The sequence below is a fragment of the Oenanthe melanoleuca genome, chromosome 8 (genome assembly GCF_029582105.1).
Source record: "Oenanthe melanoleuca isolate GR-GAL-2019-014 chromosome 8, OMel1.0, whole genome shotgun sequence".
In the NCBI taxonomy this organism is placed as follows: Eukaryota; Metazoa; Chordata; class Aves; order Passeriformes; family Muscicapidae; genus Oenanthe; species Oenanthe melanoleuca.
The window spans coordinates 28,931,670-28,951,133 of NC_079342.1; the positions used below are offsets into that span (position 1 = coordinate 28,931,670).

Genomic DNA, 19,464 nt, shown 5'->3' on the forward strand with positions numbered 1-19,464 from the left:
GTGCTTGGAAATGCACTATCCTCCTCTTAAACTAGAATTTGCATGACACATCGGTAGTGAGTTAAAGATTTCTTACCTTGGGCATCCAGTCAATAGCTAAAAGATGTTTTTAGCTCGTTCACCAAACTCTGAATGTCTAGCTGAGAGGTTCTTACAGGGCCAACTTTACTCTTCCTCCATTCAGGGCACTATGCCCGATTAGCTAGTTTGTCTTTTTCAGCTCCTCCCCCCAGGTCTAGCAGTGTAAAACTGCCTCCCTTCTCAGGAGGAAGCTCTTAAGTCTGCCTAAGTCTAAATAAAAACTAACAGGACACAGTAAAGACAGAAAGAGCAAACAGTGCTCTTCATGTGTAGCAAACTATTTCCACAGGCTGTGAAATATTTAGAGCTGTCTGAAATATGCAAAGACAAAGTTCTACAGATAGAACTGATCTGTTACAGCAGGGCTCACATCAGAGGCAGCATTTTGTAACTGGCATCAGCCAACTAGTCAGACCTGCTGGTTGTCCCTGGTACAAACAGACAGCTTCCTGCTTCCTCTCCACAACACTAAATTTACTATGACACCCATTTTCTTCTCCTCAGTATTGCTCAGTTTCTACAGGCAGTAAAATAACAGATCCCTCTTTCCCAAATTCCTCATCCTGGTTACAAAAGGTGGCTGGTGAACTCAGGTTAGCTTTTAAAAGGAGGATACTGCATTTCCAAAGAAGACAAACAATGCTGATACACACAAACACAAATCAACTTACCTCCTGTAAAATCACAGACCAAATACAGCTTTCAACCATTGGTGTAAAGACAGTGAAAACAGGACATAAAGAAATTTCTAATAAAAAAAAAAAGTTGCTTATTCTTAGTTGTGTTTTTTTTTGTTATGAGTTTTAGAGAGATATACTCCCACTTCCATCACACTCTGGGTGGAAAGAAGATGGCAAACTTGAAAGCAGTAGGCAAGCCTCAGTTCAGGATGACTAAAAGGCTGAACTCCACCCTCTGCTTCCTTCCAGGCTGCACCAAGGAGCAATTCCTGAGATTAGTGGCCACGATGCATCCTCTCTGTGCTGTTTTCGAGTGAGGCGTAATGAGTCACCAACCTTGTTAAGCAATTCTCTCTGTTCAGCAACACCCTGCATTTGGTAGAGTTAGTTTTCTTCCTGATGGTTATTAGGTTCTGGGTTTGTGCTCAAAGGTGTTGATAGGATAGAGATGGTTTGGTTATTGCTGAGCAGGGATTGCACAGAGCCAAGGCATTTTCAGCTTCTTGTACCTCCTCATCAGTGAGGGGGCTGGGGGTACACAACGAGCTGGGAGGAGACACAGCTGGCACAGCTGATCCTAACTGATCCCAAGCGATAGTCCAGACTATATGGCACCATGCTGAGTATGGAAATCAGGGAGAAGAAGAAAGAAGGGGGGACCTTTGGAGTGATTGCATTTGCCTTCTTAAGTCACTGTTATGTGTGATATAGCCCTGCTCTCCTGGAGATGGCTAAACAACTACCTGCCTATGGGAAGGGGTGGTTGAGTTCCTTGTTTTGCTTTGCTGAGCAAAACAGCAACACGGCTTTTGCTTTACCTACTGAACTGTCTTCATCTCAACCCACAAGTTTTGTCACTATTACTCTGGTGATTCTCTCCTCCATCCTGCTTGTGGTGGAGTGAGCAAGCCGCTGCCTGAGTTGCTGGCTGGGTTAAATCACAATTTCCAAATGCCAGACCTCTGAGTGTGAACAGATCCCCAATGACGGAATGAAAACACTGATTAAAAGTCACTTTCTGGATGTGAGCAAACTGAGGTTTTCATAAACTCAATGGAAAGAGCTTTTGATTTTGGAGGAGCTCCAAAGGAAAATCCTGTGAACCTCCATCTAGAAGTCCAAAAACCTTTTACAGGATGTGATCCAGGAAAGCCTCTCATGGTAAGCAACACAGAGGCTCCAGGAGGCAGTTGTGTTTTCTGTTTGGCGACTCTGGAGACTCCCCAAAGTGCCCCAGCACCCTTTTTAAAGAAACAACAGACAAGGTCCCACAACAAAAGTCATCATGATTTTCCTCATGATAGTTAACATTCAGTTGCCACAACTAAATAAAAATGACCATTGTATTAATTTTTGCTTCCCTTTCAAAACACAGAGAAGGCTGTTGCAGAGAAGGCTATTATGTCCACATTACACATTTATTCACGCAACTTCTCCATTGCACAGAGGTCAACAGAGGAAAAGGTGGTACAGAACAGCAGCATTTGCTTGCAAAACTCCAGCCCTTCTTTGTACAACTATATCCTCTTTATTTTAAATCAATTCCCAGGCTCACTTCTGGAAATTTCTTATCAAGTCAACTCATCTTGTTACATGAGGTGTTCTCAAACACAGAAATAAAACCCCATAATATTTAGAAAAACATCAACCTGAACTCTATTACTATTTTTTCTGCATATACATTTCACTTTTCTTCCTGTCTTCTATATGGAATTTGTAATTTATTTTAACTAAAAGTCATGAAATTTGGTGACAAACAACAATTTAGAACATATTTCACTTTTGCACCTTTTAAAAATCTGATAATTTGTTATAAGCAATGGAAAATAAAGTGAAAACATGTCCAGAAAAACCTGCACTTTTCCTAAATAATACTTGTAAACAGAATGAAACAAACACCAAAAATCATGGCACTCTTTAATACTGTTATTTTGGTAAGTCAAATCTCATGTATAAAAACATGTATAATATGTGCTAGGCAGGAACCGCTGCACATTTAACATAGCTCATGGGAGCACATAATTTAACCTGTCAGGCAAACACAACTGGTTAATGGGTCAGAGAGTGCAAAACCACCCCATCCACCTCTCTCTCAGGATCACCAATGCATTTCCTCTGAGGGCTCTGTCATAGAGAGGTGTCTTACTCAGACATCCTTCATCAATGCAGCTCTCAAGTGCCCATGTCTCTGTGGGCCTGACAAATTTCTGCTGGTAATAAAAACTCTAACTAAAAACTATAAACCAGTTGAAAGCTGTTTTCCTTCTTGACCCATATGAGGAACATTCTGCTCCCAGTGATCCCATCCAAGAAACATCCCCTTTCTAGGCAGCAAAAACCTCACTTTGTTTTGGGAAGAGAAACTGTAAAAGTTACAAGGTTGTAGGAGTGTGGGGCACAGCCCACAGAGCAGGAGCTGACAGCAGTGCTTGTACACAAGCCTTTCCCAAGCCAAGGCTGGCTGGTGGAAGCCCTACACAGGTGCTGCCCAAATGAAATGCATATCTGACCATGCAGGCTGCAGAGAGCTCTCCTAAAGGACAAGCAAAAAGCAAGGCTGGCTCCTCACATGCTGCCTGGGAGGATCCACACAAGTGACATTTTCTTGCTGCCCTTTGGAAGCACTCCTGAAATGTCAGTTCCTACCAACCTCAATTTCACATATCAATTAAATCTAACAAGCAAGACAAGGAACAAAGAACATTTACAAGCATTTTTCCATGACACCCATCAACTGAAGAACATGTCCGGACTTTGAAGTTAATGTGCAACTAACCTATCACAGGGACTCTCTAATCACAGCATCCTTAAGAGGATCAGACCCAATCCAGCTTAATAAAAAAATCCAGAGTGAGTTTTAGAAGCGCAAGCCAAAACCCTGGGCTGTGATCTTGACTGTGACAGTGACTCACATCAACAGTGGCCCAAGAGTCACTTCCTATTTCCTCATTTGCAGCTTGGGATAATGTTCTTCACTGTCCATTGACCAGGATTAATGAGTTAATATGCTTCCACTGAGCTTTAAGGAACCCTTATTTGTTTTCTAAGCATTATTTTAATTCCACAGTACTGTAAGTGAACCACTATAAAAATACTTAAAAGCTAATCAGCAGCCAGTTGTGTTTTTTTCCAGCAGTTCATACTTGCTATTGGCTCTCGGCAGCTACAGCACTCCTAAGTCTCATAAACAATAAAATCTCCACCCTTTGACAGCAAAAAACCTACACTTAAAATATACTTTTCTCACGGACAAATGCTTTTTTTTTCTTTTTCTTTTTTTTTTTTTTTTTAAAAAAGAGTAAGTTTGACTTAGTACCTGTAAGTCTTCTTTGTCACATTTATGAATTAAGGCACACACTCTCACCAGAGATTTCCATACTCTGGTTTTCTGAATGTGGTGCATTTTTCTCATGTTCACAGACCATGTCAAGCCTGTTGCAGTCTGTGTGATTATTCACCACTCCACACTTCTGGCAGACTCCATAAAAACCGCAATGGTATTTAACATATTAAGGCACACACTACAAGAATATCTAAGAAATGTCAGTTCCCAGCTATCCTGGGCAGTAAAGTGCTTCACCCCTGACAGCTTCACCTAGAGCAAACTGAATTGTTCAAAACAGTGAGGAATAACCAGATCCTGAATACTCAGTAAAGTCTGTGCCCAGAGGCAGAGCCTCCAGCACACAAAATCTATGGCAACAGAACATAGCTGTGACAATGAAAGCAAGTAAGTTGTAAAAATAAGCAAAGCTGACCCAAAATTGAAGAACTGTTCTTTTTCAGTGAACTATCAAGCTATCATATTAACAACTGAACCTTATTTCTCTGGTCCTTTAAAGAGGAATATCCATTACTATTAATTCTATTGCAGTAGTACTTCAGGACACCAGGGAGAGCTCTGGGTCCCACCATAATAGGCATTAACAAAAAATTATTGAAGCTTGGTATAAACAGGAATGAATAATAAAGGATCGTATCAGCCAAGGAAGAGTTCATCTTCCAAAGTCTCTGTGGATGCCACTGCACACAGCTTGCTCTAGAACAATGTGTATTTTCTCCTGTGTCTGTAGCTGAATCACCCTTTATTTCTGCAGCTCATGAAGATCTCCCGTAAAAGTGCAACAGCAGGAGAGTTACCTACAAACATATAAACTGAAAGAAGAAAAATATTATATGTGGCTACTTGCAGATGTCTTAAGAGTTACAAATTGTGATTGAAATATTCTTGAAAAAAAGACTAAGTCCACAGTTTTAAAGCGCTTATTCAAGAAAGGGGATGAATTTGCCTTCACTTCCCTCAGGCCTGAATTGGCACATCCCAGAGAGGTGAGTATGGTACCACACCTGTGCTTAACTCCTGGAGACAGCTCACTCCTCATGGGATTTACCAAATTCCCATATAGCATCTCCCTACCTTATATCTGTCCATAGGATCTTCCTGCTGCAGCTGGCTCTCTCGCATTGTTTGGTATTCTCTCTCATATTTCTTCAGCTTTTTTGTTGGCACCTGTGGAATAGATTCAGGAAACATGCATTTAAAAATTAGAGAACGCTGGAAAAGCTGACTGAAAGCTCTCCCTACAAACAGGAAATTGAGGAAGTGCTGGAAAGCTGTGCTGAATAAAGTTTCTCCCCACTGTCCCCCCTCCCCTATTCATTAAGCCATGTCAAACAGCTCACATTGACAAATCTTTCTGTGCCCACTGCTGCTAATTATTCAAACATTTAAAGGGAAACAAAAGTGGAGACATTTTAATAAGACTAACAATAAGATAAAAAGCACAAACAAGAGGGAGAACAGAAAGAGGAAGACATATTTTGATACATATGATTCACCAAAACAATGCTTTTGCAAGACAACTGTTAGAAGTGAGATGAGAACAAAGGAGTGCTCATACAAAAGGACTGGACAACTCCCTGAAGGAGATCCAAGTAATGCTTTTTACTGCTGAGAGAGAATTAATGTCTAAATGACAGCCTGTGACCAATGCCCTCATGAAGTCTGGCATCAGAGCCTTCCTAGGCACAGATGGAGATGCTGCAGTGCAAGAGAGCAGAGAAGTGGCTCAGAGAAATCACAAACAAATTTGGTAAACAGCCATGCAGAAAGGTCAAAACCCAGGCTGCTTGATCCTGGGAATGCTTCCACTTCAAACACTGATCAGAAAGAGCCTGTGTTCTTTTAAACTAAGTATGGGGATCTTCTGCTTTCCCTTCACCTTTTGGTTGGGTATGCAGTGCTCCCATCTCTCCCGGGGACCTTTGACAGCATTACTCAGGTCACATACTGGCAGTTGGAGATGTCCCTAATGCCATGCACCACCATGACTATAAACACAGGCTTTCCCTTGATCTGTCGTGCAGATATTCCTATTGCCTATATTGATCATATTTAGCTGCCTCCTGCTGTGAGGATGTGCCACTGTCACATTGCCTTAGGGCAAAAACTACTGCCAGTAAGCAGTGATATGAGTTTCTGGGTAGTTTTGGAGTTGTTTTCTCTTTGATGGTTTTCAGCCCAATACTTCTTTGTTCTGCCAAATACCCAAAGGGACCAAGCAAGTGCTCAGTGTTGATGCAGACGGAGGTGCAAGTAGCAAACATGAAATCCATGATCTGCAAAGCAGTAATAAAGTAGTACTAATTTCCACAATTACTGATGGAATCTGAAATCACTCCCCCTAAAGCAAACAAAGAGAAAACAGTAAAGATAAAAACATGAAGTACATTGGGCAAGCATACAAGAGAATTTCACTTTGATGACACTCAATAGGGCAAAACACCATGAAATGAAAGTGACTAAGAGATGCTTTTATACATTCCAACATAACACAAATCCAGCCAGCTTTGTCTTGGCTGCAGCCTGAAACTATTGAGGCTTAATAATCGTAAGAATAAGAAATCATTTCACTATAGCTTTTTCAAAGAAACAAACCCATCACACGTCTGGAGCCTGATCCATCCCCTTCTTTCACCACTGGATTTTCATTTAGAGAACCAGATCAAGGCTCCCCGGCTGGGGTGTGATAAGGACACCCTCCAAACACAATCTCAGGTTCTGCAGTGGAGTTTTGGGCTCCAATATGCAACCACCAGGAAACAAAGATAAATAGGAGGGAGATTTTGTGGTGCAGGATGGCAAAAAGCGACAACACAGGTGTAACTTAGATGATGATCTCTGTTCAAACGAAGACGTTCCTGATTCTTGATGCTTTTCATCAAAACCTTTAAAAGTGCACATAAGAACCAAGTTTCACTACACAGGGAGACAGACGAGACTCTTATTCACACAGCCATGTGAGTCCTTCAGTAAGAATCCTGCCATCTGAAGGAACAAGAGATGTAAGATAGATTTTGTGTCTGTGTGTGTCAGTAGGGGGATAAGAGTGGAAAGTGAAGGTAAAAATTGTACAGTCACAATCCTTTACCCCCCTATGCTTATGTGAGCAGTGCTGCCTGCCTTAGCTTGGCACTGGGTGTTGGGGGCTTCCTCCACTCGCAACTATCAACCATTTCTTAATGCCTGCTAATTAATTTCATCAACCCTTCTTATCTATATGGTCTCCTTACTTGCTTGTATTTCAATTCACAACTGTGAGCGGACCACATATGGGTCCCTGGGACCTTGCAAGTCATCAGCTCCCTCGTTCAGCACCACAGGGGCCATCCACAGCCATGGCCTGGGCTTAGGATGGCCCATGTGTCTGGCACATTCTCCAGCAAGGAAATAGCACAGGAACATTTTCTTAGGAATACTGTCAGTAAATACCTGAAACAAGCATCAGGTCATGTAAGCATCAGGCATGACACAGAAAGCAGGCTTCAGCTCTTTGAAAGATGATAATGAGTGATGCATGTTAGTATCTATTTGTGCTACAAATCTTGTCTTAACTGGGAAATATCTAAATACAGTCTAAGGCTAACTTAGGGGGCTGAAGGGAACTCCAATCAGAAACCAGTCCATACTAATCCACCTATCTTGTAAAATAGAAACTAGAGCAAGTATGCCCACAAACATTGGCAGGGACTACACTTCACTATTACTGTCTATTCAGCCACATTTCTCAAAGGAGTTTGATAATTTATTACGGCACTTTCTTCTTCGGAGTATGCATTAATAAATGGAAAAAAATTTAAAAGCCCATTTCTATATTTCCCAATTTAATTCCCTGAAACAGTCTGTGAATTCATCAAGGGATTTCTCAGTAAGCATTTTCATAAGTAAGTGAATAGTGCTAGCTATGCTTCAGTCTTCGTGGACTGATCCTGAAAAAAGTGCTCATAAATTCTCTGTAAAAGCTTCTGCAATATTGATTACTTTTTTCTTTCTTTAACACCATGGGATATACTGATGGTTATCCAATTTAAGAGACTCTTACAGAGTATAAACATAGTTTTTCTCAATATCTCATCTCATTGAGTTGTTTTATTTTACTGCCTTCAAGTATAAAATCATATTGTAAGTAGTTGTACGTAGGGAAACACCCATGCAGAGTATCATTATAAAACATCCACATAGAAGAACTGAACAAGCAAAACCTTCTTCTGAAAATACCCAATGACACCAAATGCTTGAAGGACTCACTGCAGAAGAGTGATATGTGGAAGGTGAGAAACAAAACCACTTTGGTTTTAGCTGGCCCTGTTTAGATAGGGCTGGAGGGATTTCCTTCAGTTCCTCAGGCAGTCCTGTGCATGGACAGTGTACCGAGCATCAGCATCTGCTCAGCTTCAGGAGACCCTTCCCTCATTCTGTGATTTGTTTAGCTGTTTACAGACAGTTCAGCCTGACCTTGCGATTCATAAATCACACCTATGACTCCTTCCTCCCAAATGTTTTATTGCTCTAATGCAGCCAGAGCACTCAGAGGAGGCAGTTATCACTGTGTTCATTTGACAGCCAAGGAAATGGAGGCAGAGATGGGAAGTGATTTCCTGAACATAATGCAGACAGCCAGAGGCTGATCCAGATAGTGAAATCCTATTACTTGATTTCTGACTTCCAGCACCAACACAATGCTAAACTGAGCAGGAGATTTCCTTCCTAGCTCCCCACTACCTTTCTCTATCTATCACTGCAATAACACTCCAAAAATACATTGTCCCACCACACTAACAATGTAGCCAGTATTCTCTAATCTCCTCACTCTTAACACTTTGTCCTCCCTAGTTCATGCTGCAATGAAAAAAAAAAAAAAAAAAAAAAAAAAAAAAAAAAGAAAGAAAAAAGCCAATGAAGAAAGTGTGCAGTGCTTTCCTTTCTCATTCTTTGAAGCAAGTGAAGTAATTTTCTGTTTCACTGGCCATGGATTTGCTTGGTAGTTTCAAGCTGAGGTGGGGATCTTGAACCTCTCCAAAGGCAAGCGTCCCAAGCCTGCTTTGAGTGAGCACTGACAGTGACCACAGACACTGGTGCAGCCCAGCCTCCCTATTATGCATCCACCACACACCTGCGTGCTGTGATCCCCAGCACAAACCCAGACTCTTCCCACTGCTGCACAGCAGGACCATTTCCAAGCAGAGGTGATGCCTGGGAGCCTGGCTCAGCCCCTGCTCACAGCCACAAGTACCACGTGCAAGAGGATCTCACAAAACCACACAAGTGCCCCTTCTGCGGAGATGGGAGTTACACTTATGTGTACTTAATCTTCTTCACCTTATGATTTAAAACAACATCAGAAGAAATTTCACAAAGAGGCTTGGTTCTTTGATTGCCAGATAAAGATTGTGAGCTTTAAACAGAAGCTCAGCAGATTAGCAATAAAAAATTTCCAATCACACACATCTTAGTTCACACTCAAAAGCTGTACCATTTTGTTCCAGTTAATACTCTGTTTTGAAATACAACTACATCAAGTTCCAGGAAGGAAGCAGCTCTATTTTAAGGACTACAGCTCTATTTAAGTACTTTATTAAGCCAAATGAAGGTTTCAGGGTAACAAAATTAGATTAAAAAACCGACCTGGTGCTACTCATTTGTGCAGTCATTACTACGGACAAGTGTATCGTCCTTTCCTTAAAATGTGGTTGGCCAAAAGCAATGAAGACTATCCTGCCATATCTGTGTAGGAATAAGGCTCAGAAGTAGATAAAGCCATTTGTTTTCCTTCTGGGAGGAGGCAGTAATGAAAAAGAACAAACCCTATGCTGACACAACAGACTTGTGTCATGGACTAGACTTTAAAGGAGGAGAATGGGATATTGTACTCAGCTATTACACAGTATAATCTAACCAAGTATCTCCAATGAGATCCTAGCCACAAGCATGAAATCTGAAAGGAAAAATTGTAATTTCTCACAAAACTATTTGGGATGGGTATTCTGCATAGAAAACCTGCAGCATCCATTTGTAAAAATTAATGCAGAATTTACATCAGCTGCTTAAAAAGAAATTCCAGGCTGGAGCACAGCTTGAAAAATTCCCATCTCTCATTTTTACACCATGCAGGGAAGGGGTCACTGGCAACAGCCTGTTTCACCACCAGTTTGAAACCTTGGAAGAGCCCTCCTCCATTGTTTTCACTATGCTACAGTATCCCATTCATCCCACACATCCTGTATTCAACCCCACACTCTAAAGCTCATTCAGCACCATCTGATCCCTGGTTTTGGGGTATAATAAAAGCCTCAGCTGTCAGATGCTAGCTATTTCACCATCTAAGCTGGAAGGAAGGAGATGTTCCCTGAAATTCCTTGGAAATGTTCATAGTGTTGGAGAGATGTCCTGCTGAATGCATGCCTAAGCATCTGCTGCAGAACAGCATCTCTCCATCTCGTGTTTGGAAACAGAGCTGAGAGAAATGCGCTTTTTACATCAGCAAAGCAGCTTTACCCCAGCACACCTAAGTATCCCTTCCATGCAGGGAGAGATGTTTCTTCTTGCTGCAAGCTCTCTCCTTGACAGCTCTGTACATTTAAAAATTCCTGAAGAGAGTTTTCAGGACAACAGAAAGCCAACCTGAAAGCCAGCTGAAGGCAAAGGAAACAAGCATTGCCATGAATTTTGCTTAATTTCTCCACATTAGTCTATTATCAAAAGGTCTCAATTGCAATGGCCCATTCAAAGGAATTTATAGAAACAAGAGAAAAGCAGGTTGCAAAATTTACAGAGCACCTGCACAATTTACTGTTACAAATCTACTATCAAACCAGCAGCAGCAGAGTCAGTGACGCTGGATCATTTCCAACACTAGGTCCTTTTGTCAGATTTTAATCTCTACAATGTGTTTCCATTCACGAAAATCCACTGAACCAGGTACAGCCTATTATTCTTCCACAGCACTGCTGTTTAAAGATCTGCTTAGTTAGGCTCAGTTAGCAAAGAATTTAAAGAAGAGTAAGTTAAGACAGAGAGATGTTCAATAAGCTCCATTGTACAGCAGTCCTGCAGCAACACAGGAAAAGAGAATGGAATTTGGACTCTCTGAACTATAATTCTAAACACCAACATGTACTTTTATACTGACAGCAGTGCTTGCGTTTGAGAGACTGCAAGGGAACCTGTATCTAAGAAAAAGGGTCAAGGAAATAATGTTCTGCCTGTGGAAGATGCTTTTCAGAATCCCAAAATGTATTTCTGCAATCAAAAAATTCATTTCCACTTTGACATATGAAAGGTTTATTATCCACTTCAATTCTCTTTGTTTTAGTAGAGAAGAGATACCCTGAGTAGCTGAAAAGCAGTGCTTGGAAATGGCTGATTATTTTCTGTACTTGCAGCTGCTGTCTCAGCTCCACCAGACACAAGTGCTTCCTTCTGTACAGATAAGGGCTGCAGCAGTGAGACACACCAGGAAAGGAACAGCCAGATCCACTGTCAGCCAGCACATGGTTTGCATTTCAATGGCTCTGGTCAACATCTATTGGTCAACAATTCTTCAACTGGTGAAGGACACCAATATCAGAAACATTCTACATGGAAAATATCTGCTTACAGGTTTTTTTTAATTATCTGACCTAACTTAAAGGATGCCTGAACAATGAGACCTCTGCCACTGAGGACTATCCAAACTTGTATATGCCACAGCCAGAGTGAGGACTGGATAACTGGGAGAGTGATGCTACCCAGCCATCTAAGCCAAGGCTCTGTTCTTGGCTCTAACACACTTCCTAGGAGCAGCAGCTGTTTTTCCAGCATAGGATTTATTCATCAGTTCATACCTCATAAACGTAACAGCTCCAAGTGATTCACTGCCTTACATACACACCCCTTTTGATATACAGCAATTAATGCTGAAGGTTTTATGTCTCCTTGGTGACTGTGCAAAACCCAACACTTAGCTCTCTCCACTAGTGATATACAATTCGTTCTGATTGAGATTCCAGAGCTCTGGTCACATTTCTTAGCACATCACAGCAAGGGAGGAGAATGGCAAGCAGACAGACACACACAGCCTTCACCACAATACGCGTGACAACAGAATCAGACATTCAGGAGAAAGAACCAAGTAATTTTCTTGCATCACATATCAGGGAAACAGCCTCTCCCAGCTACATGGTGTTAGGGTTCACTTCCAACCTCCTTTATTCTGGAACTAACACAGACCTACAGTACAACTGCCAGCACAAGGCCAGCAGCTTATCAGTGCCAAGGTTCAAACTAGTGGTTTTACCAAGGCTTTATTGTAACACCCATCTCATTCAACATATTTAGTCCACAGAGTGCACACCTTTCAGCTAATAAACCCCTGGCTCAAGAAATTTTCTGAAACCTGCTATGAGACTAGTGAAACCTGCTGTCAGCAGGACAAGGTTCTGATTCTGCTGAATGATTGAGCCACATCTTGTCTCCTGCCACACTCTGCATCCAGCACAAGATGAAAAATAATTTACTTCCCGAGATGGAGGATGGGTACTAGATGACAACTTTGAACCATATGCCCAAGTAGTCAAAGAACCTTGCAGTATTCTATAAATACACATTCTATGTGTTAGTATTATTTTAGATCAACTCTGAGTCACAGTATCAAAAATATTCTCATTTGCATCTTTAAAATTGGCATCAGGTTTCTCTGATGCATGTGGAGGTCCTTGATGCTCAAACCTGTCATTACTTTTATCAATATTTCAAACCTACAAGTTACTAAGAGCAATTATGTATTAGTGCATTACTCCACTAGCAGAAAATAGATACTTTTTCTATATGAAAACTGAACCATTGTGGACCTGTTGGAGTGGGTCCAGGAGGCCATGGAAATGCTCTGTGGGCTAGAGCACCTCTTCTATGAATACCAACTGAGAGCTGGGGTTGTCCAGTCTGGAGAACGGAAGAGTCTAGGGAGACATTAGAACCCCCAAAGGAACTCCAAGAGAGCTGGAGAGGGCCTTTGTACAAGGGGTGTAATGACATCACACTGCTAGAGCACAGGGTTAGATTAGATATTAGGAAGACATTCTTCATTGTGAGGGTGAGGAGGCCCTGGCACAGGATGCCCAGAGAAGCTGTGGCTGCCCCATCTCTGAAGTGTCCAAGGCCAGGTTGGATGGGGATTGGAGCAATCCAGTCTAGTGAAAAGAGCCCCTGCCCCCATGGCAGGGAAGTGGACTCAGATGATCTTTAAGATCCCTTAAAACCTATGGTTCTGTGATTATATAATTACATTCAGAGCTCTACAATCAACTTTGTTATATCCAATACTTTCATCAATATTTCAGCACCTAACACAGCTTCATTCTCTAAGTCTTGCCTTTTTTCTGCTTATCTAGCTCCATAAACAAAAAAAAAAAAAAAAAAAAAAAAAAAAGCTACACACTAAATGACCAGCATTTTGAAAATACAAATGGGACAGTGTCCAAGTCCAAGGTATCAGCAAGGCTCACTGAAGCATGGCAAAACCTTTTAGTGCAACAACTAATCCATGCCCTGCTCTGTTATCTCACTGATGCTTCATATACCAAGAAGGTACCCTCTACACCTTGAATGAGGCTTCAGGTTTTGCCTTATGTTGCATCTTTCAGCCTCTGTACCTGCAGGATGCCTTGGCACAGAGCTGGCAGTGAGGTGGAGGAATGGCAGGGCCATTTAAAATCCTTATTTAGCCATTGATGTGGTTTACACAGCTACCTGAGAGTATCCATGGGGATGAGACAGCAGAGCTGCACAGCCCATCAGCCCCCAGAAATACAAGGAGCTGCACCAGTTTCCAAAACCTGTATATACACAACTGCTGTGGGTTTGGTTTTTCTCAAACTTTCTGCTGCTTTCCCTGTCCCAGCTATGGTTCTACCACTGCACCAGCACTACTGCCATCGCTACCACATGCCTCTTCACCTGCGGACAGACCTGTGCTCATACATCACATTTAGCTGAGACCCTGTCAGGCTCATCAGTTACCAATGGACTCCAGACCTGCCACTTTATCACCCAGCATAGAACATCTCAACTATACTTTAAACACTGACAAAAGCAAGGAGTTTGTCAGGCAGGAAGGGCTGAAAAAGATTAAATGCGTCCATGCTGCCAGCTTCAGCAGGAAAGCCAAGCTACTGCCACTGAAGGGAGCCTTGCAAGGGAAAGAGCTCCCACAGAGAGAGAGCAGACTCTTCCTCTGGGAAACAATGGCAGTAAATTACCAGCAACATCTGGCTCCCACAGTTTTCACCCTCTGGTACCAGCAGCAGCAGAGAAGCAGCAAGCCATCTTTTTTTCCCCCTGAGCTCTCTGTCCTAGTGCTGTCTATTCCTTATTCCTCTGGCCATGGAAAGAATGAGATCCTTGGTTCTGAGGTAACTGGATTCTTGTTAGCCTGCTCCAATGTTGCCTGACCTGCTTTGGAAGTCCAGCCTGAGCATGGACAATATGTATGCTCGTTCTTGCCTATGCATTGTAGTCTCCAAGGTAATGGACAAATAATACACAGTATCTTACTTGATATCGTAACTTGGGATTATTTTGGCAACTCTGCCTTGAAGCAAAAGCACAACAATATATAACAGAGCATTTCCTTGGGACAGCTAGCACGTTGCTCTAAATCAAATAATCTAGATTTCTCTAGAAGCCCACAGCTTTACAACATCAGCACCCAGCATAACCAGCACTCCAGTCAAAACAGACAGCTGATAGTTTTTGGTGAGCTCATGTTGACACAGGTAGAAGGAAGCAATAAAAATAAAAAATATATTACACCGTGCATGAAAGCACAAAACCAACAGGATAAAACCCACTGAAATACATTTTCCAATTTCAGCACAAAGTATGCCAAATTCTTCTGAGAACTGGGTTCAAAAAGAACGTTTGTAACTAAAATTTCTTCTCCAAAATGGGCTTGTAATGATTACAGAAACAAGCTGTTTCTTGTGTGCCCAGAAACACTTGTATTGATTTCCCTGAATTTTTTAAAGAAGAAAATGAGGAAGCTTCAGAACATTGATGTCCTTCTTTTGAATGTTTCAAAATTCTATTGCTATCTATAAAATGTGTATTTGACACATTGCTTAAAGAATTCTTTCTTGATCCAATGACAATAAAAAGGCAGCAAGAAGAAATGCATTTAGACATGAAGAGAAAATAAACAGAAAATAATACAGGTTATTATTCGGGAACAAATTAAACAGTAATTCAGACTAAATGAAGAAAAAAAGTTCAAATTTTTCTTTGAATTCCATTAGGCTGGATGGTATTCTAGAGGATATAGGAAAGGATTTCTAAGTGTTGCTCAAATGAATTAAAAATTACAACTCAAAAATAATTATGATTCAAATGAGTCACAATGGTCCAGAAAACAGCTCAGCTCTAACCAGTCTGCAGGATTTTGCAGGGCAGAAGTACTGACAGGACAAGCAGAAGAGATATCTGGTCCACTCTTTGTTTTTTAGAGTAAATACTTAAAGCAGTAGAGATTCCCTTAGACCAAAATCCTTGTATGGAAATAGCATTCAAGCACCACAAATCAACCCATCTGGATGACTTTGGCTGGCAAACTGAAACCAAGAACTCACATAAATGCTCTGCAGAGCTGGTAAGAAGCTGACTAAAAAACTGGTTCCACGCCAACATCATGTTATAAACTGTAGGTCCCATTTTACTCTTTATCTACAAGATCTGTCTGTCTACATTTGAAAAAACAGAAGCCTGCCAAGGCAGGAACCTCTCTTGGAATCGAAAACACAACCCACTTCCCTCCAAATTATTGTAACTTTAAAATTATGGGGGCAAAGATACGGGAATAACAGTTCTTCACTAGAATACATCCATATATATATGTACGGGTCCCAGCCACCAGCGCGCACTGGTGGCTCCGGGCCAGGCAGGGCTGTGATGATCCCCCCGCGCCTGCAGGGGCCGCTGTGGCGCCAGCTCGGCCGTGTCCCCCTCGCGCGGTGATGGTCGGCACAGCCAGCAGAAAGAGACGAAGAGGGGCTTCCTTTGCAAAGTCAGGGCAGGCAGCTGCACCTAGTGCCCCTCCAGATCACGAAATGGGCTCTACCAGGGCCCTCGGAGCACTAGCTGGAATGGCAGAGGTGGGCACACCCTGCGAACCAAGTGTAGCAAAAATCTCCAGAGCCCTGCCAGGAGCTGCAGGGTGTCCAGGTAGGCAAGGGGTGTTGGGAGATAAATGTGTAGCAAAAAAACCCCAAATCACCACAGAAAGCAGGGCTGAGCAGCAGCAGCCGGGCTCCCACAGGCAGCTGGGAGACACTGCCTTCAGAGGGGTCTGGGGTCAGTGTGTCCTTCCCATTGAGGTTGGGTGTTGAGAAAGTTCCCAGGTCAACAGCTGCTCTTGAGAGCAGAGGCTCACCCATGATAAAGAGACACAGTGAAGAATAAAAACACTCTGCAGTGGCAGTGAATGCTCTTGACAGCAATAGTCTGGCACCAAAACCACACCTACCCCCTCTGGTCCTGAAGCAAGAGAGAGAGCTCAGAGCTGAGCCCAGCCCTTCAACCCCCCAGCCAAAATGTCATAGGTAGCTCTGCACTTCCCAAAGCCTTCAGCTCAGAGAGAGTAGCAAACGGCACCATTCCTCCTCCTCCTCTCCTCACAGCCACATCTTTGGTCTCTCTTAAGTATCATCGTTACCATCTCACAGGCAACAAATAGGAGAAAATTCCCTGAGAGAAAGAAAAAGAAAAAATTCCAACCTCCAACACTCTGATTAAAGTAACTTCACAGTTCTAAGAGTCTTCTCTAGCACTGGCTTCACTACCACATGAGGGATTTATTTTCTTAAAACCCAGACCCTCCAAGGAATACCCAACAAACATAAACTAAAAAGCTCAGGGAATGGGTCAAAAAGCCATGGCAAAAGGGAATAATTCATTATCCAGTGACAGCTTTCATTTTTGGTCAATGACATTCTGGGTCTCTACATCAGTGGCCTGCAAGTGAAAGATACAATCCAACTAATAGAATTTGCAGATGACACATGGAAAGAAAGAAAGAACAGTGCAGAAGAAGAACCAGAAACTGTACACATACATTTGAGTTCTGGAAGTAGCTTCCTCAGCTGAAACATGACCCTGTGCTGACTCCAGACCACAGGTCCACATGGGGTCTACATATTACAGCTTGGAGCTGGGAGTGTGTTATAGATGAGTACTGTGATATTTGGCTCTCACAATTAAAGGATAAATACTGTGTGTGTGTTAAGATAAGTTTTGTGGATGTATATGTTATTCTAATACATCCTCCACAGTACTCTTCCCCTTCCCCTTGAATTGTGGTCATCAGATAGCTGGGTAATCCGGGCATTTGGGGAGGGCCAGGTTGATACTACAGCTAAACTCCAATGAAGATGCAAGAAAGTAGTCATAAATGGACAGCAGAGAAGGAGTTAAGCGATAAGACTTTGGTTGGGAAGGCCTAAGGGCATAAAAGCATCAGAGCACACGGTAGTTTAGTCTTGTGCTCCCAGCACTGCTCTTTCTCCTTATTCAGTCCTTTGTTGCATTTTTGTTAAGGTTTAATAAACCTTTGAAATTCTAAAAAGCGAGTATTGTTTCTTACAGGTAGAATCCCATGAGGAGATGGGAAGGATAGAGGACAGGGTAATGGGAGGCACATGGTGGGAAAGCAGCCTGCCATGAGCTGGGCAAAACGTAGCTCTTTCTCCACAGCCCTCTCTCTCTTGCTTCACTGTTTGGTGGCAAGCTGATCAAACAAACATGAAAAAATATTTCCATTTAATTATTTTTGAAAATGTTCACTGCATTAATACCATTGATAGCTCAGCTCCACAAGCAGCTGCATTAGCTCAGGAGAGCATTGTAGGACTAGGCATAAACACTGGTACAGAGAGAAGGGAGGAAATAATACACCACCTTACTGCCAAAAATGTAACTCTACTGTCGGAGCCAGGCTGCAGCAGAAAGGCTGATTTGAGCCCTGGGATGCACAAGGATGGGGGAAAGAAGCTGACCAGGAAAGGTCAACCCACAGTTGTCACTGAGATAAATATTGTAATATCCCATCTAGGAAAAAAAGCTGAAGAGAATGTAGAGCAGAGCACTGTTTGGGACTGAACTGTTCGGGCAGAGTGTAAATGCCTCACCGTGAGAGATATAAGAGCTCAGAATCCTCAGCACAAGGGACCTGCTCCAAAGACAAGAGGATCACGACAGAATCTGGCAGCTCCTGCCTGCAGAGGAGGGAGGGACAGAGGTGGGACAGCTCCTCCAGACAGCCTGGAAAGCAGGATCCCTCCTTGTATTGGAAAGGAAAGAGGATTCTATCTTGTGGAAAGAGGCAATTGCCATAACAATAGCCACCAAACTTCTTTCCTCTGGCAGCATCTCCCACTACAGGGCTTCAAAAGCTCAAGTGTTGCCAGGGACTCTCTACCGCAAGATTCCACACACGCAGAAATTAAGAGACTCAAGGAAAAAATGAGATTGGAAGGGCTCCACAGGGCACATGGACCAAGCTCCTGCTCAGGCAGAGGCAGGTTCAAAGCCAGAGCATGCTGCATGCAGCTCCTGAAGGTCTCCAAGGATGGAGATGCCAGGGTCTCCCTGGACAGAACTGCTTTCCCTTGTTCTGAGCCAGAGCTGACTCTGCTGCAAATTACAACCATTTGTCATAATGCAAGGTCCTGTCACTGTGTGCCTCAGAGTTTGGCTCTCTGCTTTCTAAGACCTTCTTTTAGGTGGCCGGAGACTGCAATTAGATCCCTCCTAAGCTTCTGCTCTTAGGCTAAGATGCCCCAATTCTCCCAACCTTCACCATTCACTCAGACTCTGCCTTCCCATCAGTCTTCCACTCCACTCCACTCCACTCCACTCCACTCCACTCCACTCCACTCCACTCCACTCCACTCCACTCCACTCCACTCCACTCCACTCCACTCCACTCCACTCCACTCCACTCCACTCCACTCCACTCCACTCCACTCCACTCCACTCCACTCCACTCCACTCGCTTTAGCCCTGGTCTTTGTGGGGGCTCAGGACTGGATCCAGGGAGAGAGATAAATTTCACTGACGCTTATCTGTGCACAGCCAGCCTTGGGCACAGCTTATCCACCAAAACTCCCAGCTTGCACTCATGCTCTCTAAAGATTTAGACCCCATCCTGCAGAGATGATGGAGCTTATCCTACTTATGGTTTTGAATTTGCCTTTGTACTTGCTGAACCTCGACAAGCTTCTCTCAGCCCAGCACTTACCCTCCAGTTTCTGCCCCCTGTAAAACAGGGTGCATCCTCTTCTGGTGCCCTGGCCTGAAGATGTTAAACACAACCCCGCTACCAACCCCCAAAAATGT

At 42.8% G+C, this 19,464-nt stretch overlaps 1 protein-coding gene across 9 annotated transcripts in view; it reads right to left on the bottom strand.

Moving 5' to 3' along the window:
* Nucleotides 1-19,464, bottom strand: part of RABGAP1L (RAB GTPase activating protein 1 like) — a 260,444-nt gene that overhangs the window by 13,309 nt on the left and 227,671 nt on the right. For 5 of the 9 annotated variants that reach the window (XM_056497048.1, XM_056497050.1, XM_056497049.1 and 2 more), the window contains one exon: nt 5,179-5,271. In XM_056497048.1, coding sequence (XP_056353023.1) covers nt 5,179-5,271 — 93 coding nt within the window. Of the gene's footprint in view, nt 1-752; nt 4,917-5,178; nt 5,272-19,464 lie in introns of those variants that run through there. The other 4 variants (XM_056497051.1, XM_056497052.1, XM_056497057.1 and 1 more) reach the window with 2 other exon arrangements.